The sequence below is a fragment of the Grus americana genome, chromosome 7 (genome assembly GCF_028858705.1).
Source record: "Grus americana isolate bGruAme1 chromosome 7, bGruAme1.mat, whole genome shotgun sequence".
Lineage (NCBI taxonomy): Eukaryota > Metazoa > Chordata > Aves > Gruiformes > Gruidae > Grus > Grus americana.
In genome coordinates this window covers 16149835-16163307 of record NC_072858.1, presented here as the reverse complement: position 1 = coordinate 16163307, position 13473 = coordinate 16149835, and the positions used below count along the sequence as shown (strand labels likewise).

Here is a 13473-nt window from a genome sequence, read left to right as displayed (position 1 = left end):
CCTGCAGGGGGATGTCAGAGAGCCTCCCTTGCTGATGGCCACCCCTAGGCCCGTCGGGTCTCCTATTCAAGCCCCAACCGGGCGCGACACCGCTCCCCACCCGTCCTGCTGAGAGGTGGCCAGCCCTGAGGGCAGCGGTGCCCTCACTCAAGATGGCGGCGGGCACCGGAAGCGGAAGGGGAGAGGGGCGTGGCGCGGCGCGGAAGCACGTGGAGCCGGTTCCAGCATGGCGCGGAGCGGGCGGCTCCGTTCGGGCGCCGCCGCCAAGTTGAAGCGGTGGCGGAAGGGCCACAGCAGCGACTGCAACCCTGAGACCCGTCAGCACCGCCTGGCCGCCCGCAGCCGCTTCTGCAGCCGGCCCGCGGGTGAGGGCAGGGAGGCGGGCAGGGAGGCCGGGGCCCCCGTGCGGGCAGGGGCGCGGTGCGGGCAGCTCCCTGCCTGTGCCCGGCCCTTCCCGGCGGGGGCTGCAGGGGCGCGGGGGGCCTGCGAGGCGAGCCTTTGGGTCCCCGGCTCCTGACAGCTGGGGCGGGGGCAGGAGGGCCCGGCCCGGAGCCGCTGACCCCCCGAGGTGCGGCCCCGGGAGGCGGAGGCAGCAAACCGGGGAGGAGAACCGAGCCCGCGGCGTAACGACTGTGTCTTCGTTACCGTCACCGTGACACTGGGCCTGTGGAAGCGAAACGGGGCACGGCTCGCAGCAATGCCTGTCACCCTGCCGGGCCCACAGCCGCCAGGATATGTCCTGCACCTCCGGGTGCTCATGGCAGGAGCGATTCAGGCTCCCGAAAGCCCATGGCTGTGCCTGTAAGTGCTGCTGTGGTGTCTGGCACAAAAAGGAATGCAACCGATGCTCCCATTCAGAAGGCTACACGATGGAGAAGACAAACCCCAGAGCATCACGGTCTGCGATGGGCTGGAGTTTCACAGCCCTGGCTGCCGTTGGCCGAGGAGATCTTCCTCCTGCCGATGAAGAAACGCCTCTTGCATCACACACTGTTTTCTTGCCGCTGGTCGCAAGCTGGTGTCTGTGACTTAGAGGGATGCAAAGCCTGTGCCTGGGCTATATGGTTGCCAGGGCTCCAGGCAGAAGAAGATAAATGGGGCAGAGTAACAGAGCACCTCAGCATTAAAGCCGTGGTACACCAGGATGTGTTCGTGAGGGTGTGATGCTCTCCTCCATCAGAGGAGATGACTGGACTGTGCCCTGGTTTGCTTTCACAGGAATTATGAGCTCTCTCCAGTTATCACTGTGCTTTCTCCCATCAGGAGAAAGCAGCATCTGTGTCCCACGGGCTGGAGATGAGCTCCAGCCAAGCTGGTCTGGCTAGGAGGGGAAGGAGGGGGGTGTAGGGGGTTTCGGGGTGAATGGCAGAGCAATATGACTTCACAGTTCTGAGTGTACCCGTTCACCCCGGCAGAGAAAAGTAACTTGACGGTGGATGCGGTGAAGCTGCACAATGAGCTGCAGTCAGGGTCCCTGCGTTTGGCGCGGCCGAGTGACAGTGCTCAGTTCCGTATGGAGGAGGATGATGCTGGGGAGGTGGCCACGGAGAAGTCCTCGGGCACCTTCCTGAGCGGGCTGAGCGACTGCACCAACGTCACCTTCAGCAAGGTGCAGCGCTTCTGGGAGTCCAACTCTGCCGCTCACAAAGAGGTACGGGGGGAGCCGGGCTAGGTGGGGGTCCAGTGGGATGGACCTCTGAGGCTGAGGGTGCTGACCCGCTCCGCTTGCTGTTCATAGATCTGTGCCGTGCTGGCAGCTGTGACGGAGGTGATCCGCTCGCAAGGAGGCAAGGAGAGCGAGACAGAGTACTTTGCTGCGCTGGTGAGTGATGGTTGTGAGGGGGTGCAAGGGGAGCTGCTGTTGGCAGCATGAGTGGGCTCTCGGGAGGGGTGGTGGTGGAACAGGCTGTGCTTGTAGACAAGGCCCTGGGCATCCTTCTCCAGCAGAGATGCTGTTGGGCTGTTCCTGGTTTCTCTGCTCCCCTCCCTAAGGCTTGGGGATGGGGATGGGCTGGCCTGGTGCGAACCCCCGCTTCCCCTTGCTCACCCCTCCTCTATTCCCAGATGACCACGCTGGAGGCAGTGGAATCCCCCGAGTCGCTGGCTGCTGTTGCCTATCTGCTCAACCTCGTTCTAAAGCGGTGAGCGGCTGGCAAAGGAGTGGGGAGAGCTACCTGGCCCCATCATGGAGGAGGGGCTGGCGCTGTCCCCCTTGCCAGGCTGGGGAAATGACCCAACCAGGGTGGGCTGGGGATGCAGTTCCCTGCGAGACTGCCACTGCCCCTCACACCACTGACACACCCCCTTCTCCCGGCAGAGTCCCAAGCCCTGTGCTCATAAAAAAGTTCTCAGATGCCTCAAAAGCCTTCATGGGTGTCGTGTCCTCACAGGCATGCAGCAGCTCCACCTCTGCCCTGCGATGGGTGAGTAGCCCAGAGGCTGCCAGCTCTGCCCGGGGGTCTGCTGAGCACTGGGGTCGAGGCTGCTGCTGTAGGGTGGTGCTGGGTGCTCGGCCGGAGGCTGCTGCAATGAAGGGGGGGGGGGTGTCTCTGTGGGGTGATGCTAACGCCCCTGCTGCTTCCTTGTTGTAGGTCCTCTCTTGTCTGGCCACGCTGCTGCGGAAGCAGGGCTTGACAGCCTGGAGCTACCCCATCACTCTCCAGGTCTATCACGGTTTGCTGAGCTTCTGCGTTCATACCAAGCCCAAGGTGAGCTCCTGGTGCCTCTCGCAAGGGATGACACTGCCTTTAGGGCTCGTTTCTGGGGCTGGCTGTGCCCCCGGGGTCCATGGCTTCTACCCACCTGGGCTCTCCTTCCCCAGGTGCGGAAAGCGGCACAGCATGGCGTGTGCTCTGTCCTGAGGGGCAGTGAGTTCATGTTTGGAGACACGGCCCCTGAGCATCACCCTGCGGCACCTTCCACCGCCAAGTTCTGCGTGCAGGAGATTGAAAAAGCTGGAGGTGTGGGGTGCTGGAGCAGAGTCTGCAGCTGAGTGGGGGGGGTCCTGTGGCCATGGGAGAATAAAGACTTGAAGGGAAGAGGGGAGGGTGCAGCACCCTGGATTGCTGGGGAGGGTATGAGATGCCTCTGGGGCACCTAAGGTGTTTTGGAGGGTCCTCAGACATCTGTCTGTTGCTCTGCTCTTCCTAGAAGTCAGGGGAGGGGGGGAATGGTGTTCACCCCAACTCCATGGGTTAGTCCTAGCTCTATCATGGGGGCTTTGCCTCGGGGTGCCAGGGGCTCAGACTTTGCTCTGTTCCCACAGGCACCAAGGAGGCAACCACCACCCTGCACATCCTCGCCCTCCTGCGGGACCTGCTGCCCTGCTTCCCCGCGGCCGTGGTGAAGACCTGCTGCGAGACCTTGCTCCGAGTCATGACTCTCAGCCACGTGGTGAGTGTCCCCGTGCTGGGGATGGCAAGGGCAGCCCCTTTCCCCCTTGGCTGCGCCCTGGAAGGGCTTGAACCCCCTCAGCTGCCAGCTGAGAGCCTGGAAACGCAGGATGGAAATGTGAGGAGCCCGGGATGGGTGGTGTTGCTGGCCTGCCTGCTGTGGGAGAGGGAGGCTGAAGACAGGGTGCAGTCGCAGCAGCACTGGGCTTCCCCAGGCACGGCCTTATTTGGGGAAGGGGGGCAGAGGGTGTGAAGGGGTGCTGCCTGCCATGGAGCCCCCCCTCCTGACGCCGTGTCCTTTGCAGCTGGTGACGGCATGCGCCATGCAAGCCTTCCACAGCCTCTTCAGTGCCCAGGCCAGCATAGCCTGCCTGCCGGCCGAGCTCAACGCCCAAATAATCACCGTGAGTGTGGGGTGCTGGCGCGGGGAGGGAAGGTTCTGGCAGTGCCACACCACCCACCCACTCACCCTCTGCTTCCCCAGGCCCTCTACGACTACGTGCCCAGCACGAGTGACCTGCAGCCACTGCTGACCTGGCTGTCCACCATGGAGCGGGCGCACGTCAACCTGGGCAGGTGCAGGCAGGGGCTGTGGCTGGGCAGGGGGGGGGCAGCTGCTCAGTCTCTCACCCACCCCGTCTCTGTTCTCCAGGCTGCAGAAGGACCTGTGCTGGGCTCATCTGCCCCGGCTTTTCTCAGCTGCCATGAACTGCTTCCTCTCCCCACACTCCCAGGTAGTGGCAGCAGCAGCACAGACCCTGGAGGTATGGCACATGGGCACCCCTCCCTTGGTTGCCCTGGTCCTTGTGGGGGGCTCTCCCCAGGGGTTTGGGGCTTGCTGGGGGGTGGTGTGCCCCTCCATGCCTGCCAGGCTGGGGGATCTGCAGTCCACTGCCGCCCCATTTTCCCTCTTTGCCCCTGCAGACCCTCCTGAGCGAGTGCATCGCTCCCCACATGGATGACTTGGGCACCATCTCTGCGTCTGCCCCAGCCCCTGCTGCCTACCTCTGTAAGATGTTCAGGTGAGGAGCGGTGGTGTGGGAGAGGCTGTCCCCGTGGGCCTGGCTGAGCTGTGAGCACCCTCTGCCCGGTCCCTGATTGGTGCTGGGTCAGTCCCTGCCAGCATGACCATCTCCTTCCTCCTCCTCAGATCAGTGGAGGAAGGCCTGACATACCGTTTCCATGCGGTGTGGGACGAGGTGCTGCGGGTGCTGGAGGTCTTCTTCGAGACGTGTGGGAAGCAGTGCCACCCCATCATGAGGAAGGTGAGCCAGGCTGGGAGGGCAGAGAGGTGCCAGGCTCATCTGCAGAGGCAGGTGGGGTGGCCACACTGCTGCCTGGGCTGCGTTGCCCTCTCTGGCTGCGGAGTGGGGCTGCCCCAGTGCCCACCATCCTGCCCGTGCGTGGGCAGGGTACACGCGGGTCCGGGACTCAGCACGGGGACATGCAGGGCAGCTGGTATCCCTGGACAGGAATAGCGAGTGACACATGCTTGACCTGTCTCTCTGGCTCCTCTGTGACCATCCTGCACTGTCCCCACAGTGTCTCCAGTCCCTGTGTGACCTACGTCTCTCCCCACACTTCCCCTACACCACTGAAGTGGACCGGGCGGTGGGGGCTGCTGTGAGCACCATGGGCCCGGAGGTGCTGCTGGAAGCTGTGCCTCTGGAGATCGACGGCAAGGAGTGAGTACAGCCGTGCAGTAGCGGGTCCTGCACCTGCTCCCAGCAGCGGAGAACGCTGCCAAGCTTCTCTGTGCCCAGTTTGGGGCTGGGTGGAGGTGTCCTGTGCCCAGGGGCTGATGCCGGCAGTGTCCATGCTCCCCTAACCGTGCTTTCCCTCCCCAGGGAGACACTGGATTTCCCCCGCAGCTGGCTCCTGCCGGTGCTGCGGGACTACGTGCAGGGCGTGCGGCTTGGCTTCTTCACCAGCTACTTCTTGCCCTTGGCAGCTGCCCTGAAAAGCAGAGGTGAGGAGGGTGGCATGGCGGGAGTCCCAGTGGTGCGGTCCTGTGCTCCCGGGAGCCCCAGGGTGCTGCATGGAACCTCCCTTCCCTGGGGTGGAGCGGGGCTTTGCCACCTCTGCTGCTCTGCTCATCTCCCTCTTCCCTTCTGCAGCTCTGGAGTTTACCCAGGCTGGGAAGAGCGTGGAGGCCAAGATCTACGACACGCTGCAGTGGCAGGTAATGAGGAGTGCCCGGGAGTCCTGCTATGGCGTACCCATGGTGCCAGGATGGGGCACGGTGACCCGGGTGAAGGGTGCTGGCCTCCCACCTCTCCCTTTGCCTTCCAGGTCTGGACCCTGCTCCCTGGCTTCTGCACCCGCCCCACAGACGTGCTGGGGGCCTTCAAGGGACTGGCCCGTACCCTGGGCACAGCCATCAGCGAGCGCCCGGACCTGCGCCCCACCGTGTGCCAGGCCTTGCGCACCCTCATCCACAAGGGCTGCGAGACAGGTTGGGGGGGGACAGACCCTCGTGGTGGTCCCTGTCCCCTGTGGTGACCTGGAGAGGGGAATGCTGATCTGTACCCCCCGTCGTCCTCTCTCTAGATGCGGAGCGGGCAGAAGTGGGTCGCTTTGCCAAAAATTTTCTGCCCATCCTGTTCAACGTGTACAGCCAGCCCGAGGAGGATGGGCGCAGCAGTGCTCAGCGCCGCTCTGTGCTGGACACTGTCCGTGCTTACCTGACCATCACGGACCCCCAGGTGAGGGGGGCTGGGGCAACAGGGCAGGCTGTGCTGGCTCAGGCCAGCATCTCCCAGCTGGACCCAGTTTGATGGGGCTGTGGTGGGTGCCTGACTGGAGAGGATAGGAAGAAAGCAGCTGGGCAGAGAGCAGCCCTTCCCTGCCCTCATAGGGAGGGAGCCCTTCCCAGCTGGCCATCTGGGATTTTCCAGTCTTGGCATCTAGCTCCTTCTGCATGAGCCCTTTGGGAATTTGTTCAGCTCTTTTTGGACCCACTGGTGCTTCTGGTCTCTATACAGCCAGGTGGATTGCAAACTCTTGTAAAAGCGCTCCCTTTGGTCAGTTCTGATTCTGTTATGTGTGCCTGCCCTGCAGATGGTGTGTGGGTTCCTGCAGAAAGCCAGCGAGAAGCTGACCAGTCCTGAGAGCTCAGAGTTTACCAGGTAACACCCTAATAAGTAAAGCTGCAGGCTTCTTCCCAGTGAGCAGTGCTAGGGCACTGGTGCTGTCCCACGTGGGATGTGCCACTCTTTGTGCATTCAATGAGACTCGCAGCCTGGAGTCCCAGCTTGGCTGGGGGCTGTTAGTCACCCTGCAGTCACCCACCTGCTTGTCCCTCTCTGCTTTAGACTCTCCATACTGGACCTGGTGGTGGCAATGGCACCCTACGCTGACAAGCAGTCCCTGGGCTCCCTGTACTGCACCATCCAGCCTTCCCTCCAGGTGAGTCGGCCCCCAGCCCCGACAGGCACAGGGGGTGCAGTTGGGGCACTGTCTGCTTGCTGCCGTGCTCTGGGGTGCCTGAGCAGCCGCTATAGGGAACAGGTCTCTGCTGGGTGGCTTGGGTGCTGCCTTGACGGCAGGGCCATGTTGGCTGTCCCTGCAGAGCAAAGAGCGCAGCATGCAGAAGAAGGCATACCGTGTGCTGGAAGAAGTGTGTGCTGCTCCCCACGCCCCCTGCCAGGCCTTCGTCCATTCCCACCTGCAGGATCTGCAGACAGTGCTGCTGGACTCGCTCAAGAGTGCGGCATCCCCGGCCAAGAGGGTGAGAGCAAGGACTGTGGTGGTGGAGCTCAGCTGCTGCTGGGAGGGGAAGGGAAGGGAGGGGATGGGGCGGGCTGTGGGGGCAGCTGGGTGCGTGTCCCTGGGTGTACCAGTGCTGGGCTGTTTCCTTCCCCAGCCCCGGCTGAAGTGCCTGTTCCACATCGTGAAGCAGCTCTCTGCAGAGCACGAGCCCTTTGTCACTGCCCTGGTCCCAGAGGTGAGCATGGTCCCTGGGGGGACACGGCTGGTTCTGGCTGGGGGGACAGGCAGCAGCAAGGTGACATGCTCGTGTGCCTCCAGGTCATCCTGTGCACCAAGGAGGTGTCGGTGGGGGCCCGCAAGAACGCTTTCATGCTGCTTGTGGAGATGGGGCATGCCTTCATACGCTTTGGGCCCACCCCCCAAGGTGAGCTCCTGCTCTTCTTACTCAGCCCCATGGCCACTCCAGCTCTGGGGGGGATCAGACCCATGCCTGGCACCCTGCTGAAACAGGCCAGGGATGCTGCTGGGCAGGGGGCGAGTGGAAGCTTGAGTGGTCCCCCTCTTGCAGCGGCCATGCAGCGGTTCCTGCTCCTGGTCTATGCGGGGCTCACGGGCTCAGTTACCATGATCAGCTGCACGGTGCTGGCGCTGACCCGCCTGTTCTTCGAGTTCAAAGGTGAGCAGGAGAGCTGGGGGGACGAGGCAGCACCCTCTGGTGAAGGTGGGTGCCAGGAGGAGGCTGGCTGCAACTGAGCCCTGCTGCGGTTGCAGATCACCTGGAGCTGAGCGTGGTGGAGCAGCTACTGCAGAACGTCTGCCTGCTGCTGGCCTCCCGCACACGGGACGTGGTGAAGGCAGCCCTGGGCTTCCTCAAGGTCACGCTGCTGCTGGTGGACACAAAGCTGCTGGCCAAGCACGTCCAGACAATGGTGAGATCCTTCATGGGGTGCCCCGAGGAGGGTGGCGGGGCAGAGCTGGGGCTGCCTTGGGCAGCCGGGGGCATCTCCAGCCGCACCCTGCTTCTCCCCGGGAGCCAGGGGCACAGCCTTGATCTTGGTGGCTGAGAAGGCAGTGAGGAGGTCCCTCTCCTGAATGTTGGCATGGACCTGCCAGAAAACCCTCATGAACCAGCCCTGCCAAGCAGGTGCTGCCTGGGGCGGGTGCAGGGAGACGGCAGCAGGGTGAGCGAGGTGGCCATGCAGGGGAAGAGTGGGAGGCTGGGTGTCCAGGGCAGGGGTGCTTTGGTCTCGAGGGTCTCTGTCCTGGCAGCTGGAGGCAGTGGGGAACCTTTCGGATGACATGAGACGCCACTTCCGTATGAAGCTGCGAAACCTCTTCACCAAGTTCATCCGCAAGTTTGGGTGAGCTGGGGGCTGGAGCAGCACTGGGGCAGCGGGGGAGCTCACTGGGGAGCGGTGGAGGAGGAGATGGGCACTGACCACTCTCTGTGCACTCCTCAGCTTCGAGCTGGTGAGGGGGCTGCTGCCGGCCGAGTACCACAAGGTGCTGATGAATATCCGCAAGGCGGAAGCCCGGAGCCGCAAGCAGCGCGCCCTGAGGAAGGCGGCTGTGGATACAGATGAAGAGGAGGCACCACTGGCACAGCCCAAAGGAGACAGGTGAAGATGGGCCAGGGGTGAAGAAGGAGCAGCCCCATCAGATCTGCTCAGCTGGTGCCTCTAGAGACGCTGGGGATGTCTCCAGGGCTGCTGTGTGCTGTGTGGCAGGCTGGGGTCTGCACCCCTGGGCTTGTTCCATTTCCATCGTCCTCTCTGCCTTTTGCCCAGCATGGAGGAGATCCTGGCTGACTCGGAGGACGAGGAGGAGGAAGAGGAAAAACAGCAGCGGAGCAAGGAGTGGAGGAAGCAAGCACGGCAGAAGGGCCAGGCCTGGCTGAAGGAAGGGGAAGAGGATGAGCCTCTCAACTTCCTGGACCCCAACGTGTCCCAGCGGGTGCTGGGTGAGGAGCGGAGCTATGGGTGTTGGCGGGTTGGGAGCTGGTGTGATGCACAGGGGCCCTGGGGGTACGACTGCCCCCGGGACCAGGTCCTTCCCCAGGCCCTGACCCATCTCCCTGTGAGCAGCCACCAAGCCAGGGCCCAAGCGGTCCAGAGGAGTGAGCCATGACTTCCAGATGTCTGAGGACGGGCGCCTGATCATCCACGAAGAGGAGGAGGAGGAGGAGGAATTGGATGATGATGAAGCCAAAGGTACTGCCTGGGCTGATGGGGGGCCACGCTAGACATTGCTCTGGTACTCCAAACGGTTTTCTTCCTGCCACCTGTGAGTGGGAGCTTGGGGAGGGATGTGGGTGGAAGCGGCAGGGGTTGGTGCGGCCTCATGTCGCACCCAGTGGCTCTCTTCTGGGCCACTGCCACCCAGGGCAGGCAGCCCCCTTCATCTCCAGGAGGGTGCTGGAGGGGCCATAGCCACCTGTGCTGCTCGGCAGGGGCACCCTGCTCCCGCAGCCCGTTCCAGGGGCTGGCACAGTACAGGGGGTCTCCTGCACCCACATCCTGCACTGACCCTCTTGTACTGTGCTGTAGGAGCGGATGAGGAGATGGCAGATGTGCTGCAAGATGTGGGCCTCCGCAGTGTGAGTACGGGGCTTGTGGTCCTGAGAGGGCGGGGGCTTGGCACAGTCCTGCCTGTGCTATGGCAGCTGCAGCTCTGCCCAAGAGGCCACTGGGGGCACTGGGCAAGTGCCAGCTGCTTGGAGGGGGTGCGGGAGGGTGGCTGGGGACAGGGGATGCACACAGGCAGTCTGGAAGGTCTCTGGGCCCCCATGGGAGGAATTGGGAGGTCAGGGGTCCGTGGGAGGGCAGAACTGTAAGGACAAGCGAGCTGCAGGGTCCCCGCTGCCTTCTTCTGCAGAAGAAAAGCCAGAAGCGTCGGTTCAGAGAGGAGCCAGACAAGGAGGAACCCGAGCCCGGGACCTACCCTCAGTACAGAGGTAAGTCCTCCGCCTGTGTGCCTAGTCTGGGGCTCCCCAGGGGGCCAGAACATCTTGCTGCCCTGGAGCAGCCCAGCTGGAGCAGAGATCTTTGCTCATGGGAAATGGTCACCCTTTTTTGCTGTCCTCACACCCAAGAGCTGGAGGCAAAAACAGGAACAGCTCCCCCAGTCTGGAACTGGGAAAGGGGAGCCCTGGGACCCCCTTTCAACACACATTGCCTGTTTTCCAGCCGGAGGCTCTGGGATCCACCGGCAGCTGGACAAGGAGCCAGCCTTCGGTGCGGAGTACAGATCCAAGGTGAGGGACCCAGAGGGTTGCAGGGTTTGAGTGGGGGGGGATGCCTGGGGCTTCGCTGGGGCAGGAAGCACCATTTGTTTGCTGGGGGTCTGGTCTGGTAGCACCAAGGCTGGAGGGGATCTCTTCTCTGAGAGGAGCTGCCAAATACTCAGTACCTGTGAATGCTTCCAGCCTATCTTGGATGCCCTGTCCTGCCCTTGCCGTGGCCAGTTCCTGCTTGAAGCAGGTGTCTGTAGCATCATCTGGGTGGGAAATCAGCTCCCAGGGCCACGTGCTCGGCTGGCACCCCACTGCAACATAGTCTTTGGGATGGCTGGGCGGCAGGGTTGGACCAGAACGGGATGCATGCATCTCCCCTGGTGCTGCATCTTCTCCCATGTCACTATCTCCCGCAGAAAGGTAAAGGTGACGTGAAGAAGAAGGGCCAGCTTGACCCCTACGCCTACATCCCCCTGAACAGAGCTAAACTCAACAGAAGGTGAGGCTAGCTGGGAAGGGCACAGGGTGGGAATGGGGCCAAAACCTGAGTTGGATCCTGCTTTTTGTTGTTACGGGTGTTTTTCTGGGTCTGGGAGCTCCCTGCCAGCCTCTGCACTGCTCCTTGCAGAGCTTGGAGCATCCCTGTGTGTTAGGTGTGCCCCAGTGCCCGCACTAACCCAGCCTCCTGCTCCTTCCTCCCACCAGGAAACGGGCAAAAATGCAGGGCCAGTTCAAGGGCCTGATGAAAGGTGCCCAGCGCGGGGCCAAGGCCGGCCGCAGGAACCGTCTGAAGGCCCAACGCCCCTGAGGAGCCTCGGGTGCTCTGCTTGCACCTGCCCAAAGACAGACAACACCCCATGACCTCTGGGCACCGGGGGCTTCATGAGTGCAGCAGGGGGGACTTCTCTGCAGAAGGTGGCCTGCGCCTGTTTGAGAATCCCTGGGAAGCCACCCCATCGTATTATGGACTCATGGCCCAAGCCCTGCCCTCCTGTGCCTGGAGGAAGGTGCTGTGCTGCCTTGTGCGGGGGGGGGTGTGTGTGTGTGTGAGAGCAAGTAACATGTAAGTAATTCTCTGTATTGATAAAAACCCACTGTTCCTACGCAGCCCAGATGCACACCGCGTCCCCTCTGTTCTGCCTTCTGCCCTGCACCCCACAGGGCTCACGCCTGCATCAGCCTGGGACCTGGGGCCGGAGCCCTCTCCCCAGCATGGGGCTTCTCTGAGGCCTGCCAGGAGCAACACTGCAGTACGGAGCAGTGAGGCACTGCCCATGTCCCCTGCCCTCCTGGCAGACATGCAATAGGGCTGAGTTGTGGGGTTGGCCAAAGAAAGAAGCCAGAGATGGTGAAAAGTCCTTTGCTACAACCAGCTTCTTTATACAAACTCCCTCTTGGCAGCATCTTCTGGATGAGCGCGGTCTCAGCCTGGGGATCTGTGCCATGGGGGGAGTGTCTGCCATTTGGCTGCCACTATTTTCGGTCCTGCCTCTTGCTTTTCTCGTCTCAGCCATGCCTGGTTGAAGGGCAGAATGGTTTGCTGCAAATTTCTTCAAATTGGCTGGAAAACTGCTACTGCAAACCTCTGTGCCTTGCCCTTTCCCTTACCTGTGAGAGCTGAGAAACACCCTTTGCTCTGACCACCTCCTGCCAACTAGACCTGAGCAGCACTAATAATCCTGGACCTTTTTAGCTGCTCAGCCATCTCGGGTTGGCCTGAGCATGTGTTTTTGCCCAGTTATTTCTGCACTGAGCCCAAAGGATGGTGTTTGGCCAAAGCATGCTGAAGAGAATGGAGCTGGGGGTATGGATACACGTCCAGGTGCTCACACTCACTGCAAAGAACATGTATTTATGAACGTAGGTGGCTTTCTCTTCCTCTTCTATATGACAAAGCCTTTAGTCCTTTGTTATTTCCTACAGTGGTATCTTACATGCTGGAATTGCAACACTTCTCAGTCTCCTAATAAGCTGAAGGGATTGTGCTTGTTCAGCTTCTTACCCCAGGCTTCTTTGTGGAGGCTGCAAATCCAGTTTTGTGGCTGTCGTGCTTTGTGTTTTTTTCCAAGATCCTTTTAAAAGCTTGGGGGTAGAGGAGGGCTCTTGCACAGGTATTGGCCCTGCCTTGTCCGGAGCACTGTCCCCTGCCTGCTTGCCCACCCAGGGCTCTCACTTGGACCCCTGAGCCCCAGGGCTGTGTTGAAGTGCTGCTGCTCTAATCCTGTCAGAAGAGAGCCCACAGCCTGGCTCATGGGACAGGCATCTCCAGCAGCACCTCCTGACCACATTCAGTCAGCAGGAGCTACTTGCATCTTCCTCTGCTTGCCTGCAGCCTTGGCCTGATGCACTCCCTCTCCTGAGAGCAGAACAGGGGGAGACAGGCAGCAGTCACCTTCTGAGCCCCCAACACCTGTAACGTGGCTCTGGACCCACCAGACTTATCTGTCTTTCTGCTTTCTCTTCTGTCCTTGGAGACAGGGCCTGGAGAAGGCTGTAGCTAAATCATTTAAAAGCTCCAGATTACTCACTGTATTGTTCTTCATTTGCATGTTGTTGCTTAAATTAGTGCATGCCTGTGTGGAACAGAAGAGTTTCATTAACACAGAGGATGGTGTTCGCCTGAGCCGGTGTCCAGAGAACAGATTCTTCTGCAACAACATCTTGTTAATCAGCTAATTAATCATGTAATGCAATAGAAACCCTTGGAGAAGAGATGTCATCCTACCCAGGGAGGCCGGCTGTGAGTCAAGCCTGCTCCCCACCAGCAGCTGTCCCTGGCAGGGAGCAGAGCTGCGTCTCGGGGGGCCCGCAGGAGCCTGAGCACAGCTCTCTGCTATGGGACAGGGTGAGGGGGGATGTGGGGTGCTGCCTCCTGCAGATACCAGCCACAAATATTGTGCAGTTACCCGCAGAGAAGCGCAAGACAGGGACCTGGAGCAATGCCTGGCTTTTGTTGCTCAAGCTGTGAGGTGGCTGGAGGCTGTTTCTTCACCCAGCATGCCATTAAACCATACAACTCCTTTCCGCAGGCTACAGCGGGCACGGACAGTGTACCCTTGTTCAGCTATGCTTGTGCAGGAAAGTGTCACGAAGGGCTCTTAACCTTGCAGATACCAGCTGCAAAGCAGGAGTTCTCCG

At 61.3% G+C, this 13473-nt stretch overlaps 1 protein-coding gene across 1 annotated transcript; it reads left to right on the top strand.

The window, feature by feature from the left end:
• The first annotated feature begins 101 nt into the window (after positions 1-101).
• Positions 102-11447, top strand: RRP12 (ribosomal RNA processing 12 homolog). Its single transcript, XM_054831729.1, has 34 exons — positions 102-365; positions 1416-1651; positions 1739-1822; positions 2065-2141; positions 2318-2423; positions 2592-2708; positions 2822-2960; positions 3266-3393; positions 3698-3796; positions 3877-3968; positions 4045-4156; positions 4317-4414; positions 4543-4657; positions 4935-5077; positions 5240-5361; positions 5510-5574; positions 5685-5847; positions 5943-6097; positions 6453-6520; positions 6707-6800; positions 6964-7122; positions 7258-7338; positions 7422-7527; positions 7672-7779; positions 7875-8032; positions 8373-8464; positions 8564-8722; positions 8891-9063; positions 9188-9313; positions 9650-9699; positions 9978-10056; positions 10289-10356; positions 10752-10834; positions 11041-11447. Exons 1-34 carry the CDS (start codon positions 227-229, stop codon positions 11141-11143), a joined length of 3897 nt encoding a protein of 1298 aa, XP_054687704.1. The 5' UTR covers positions 102-226; the 3' UTR covers positions 11144-11447.
• The last annotated feature ends 2026 nt before the right edge of the window (positions 11448-13473 follow it).

Bases quoted from the DNA above. Each gene is read 5' to 3' on its own strand.
- RRP12 (XM_054831729.1), top strand. From the start codon at position 227: ATGGCGCGGAGCGGGCGGCTCCGTTCGGGCGCCGCCGCCAAGTTGAAG. The intron at 1,652-1,738 runs GTACGGGGGGAG...TGCTGTTCATAG, and splicing joins ACTCTGCCGCTCACAAAGAG to ATCTGTGCCGTGCTGGCAGC. The intron at 3,394-3,697 runs GTGAGTGTCCCC...TGTCCTTTGCAG, and splicing joins TCATGACTCTCAGCCACGTG to CTGGTGACGGCATGCGCCAT.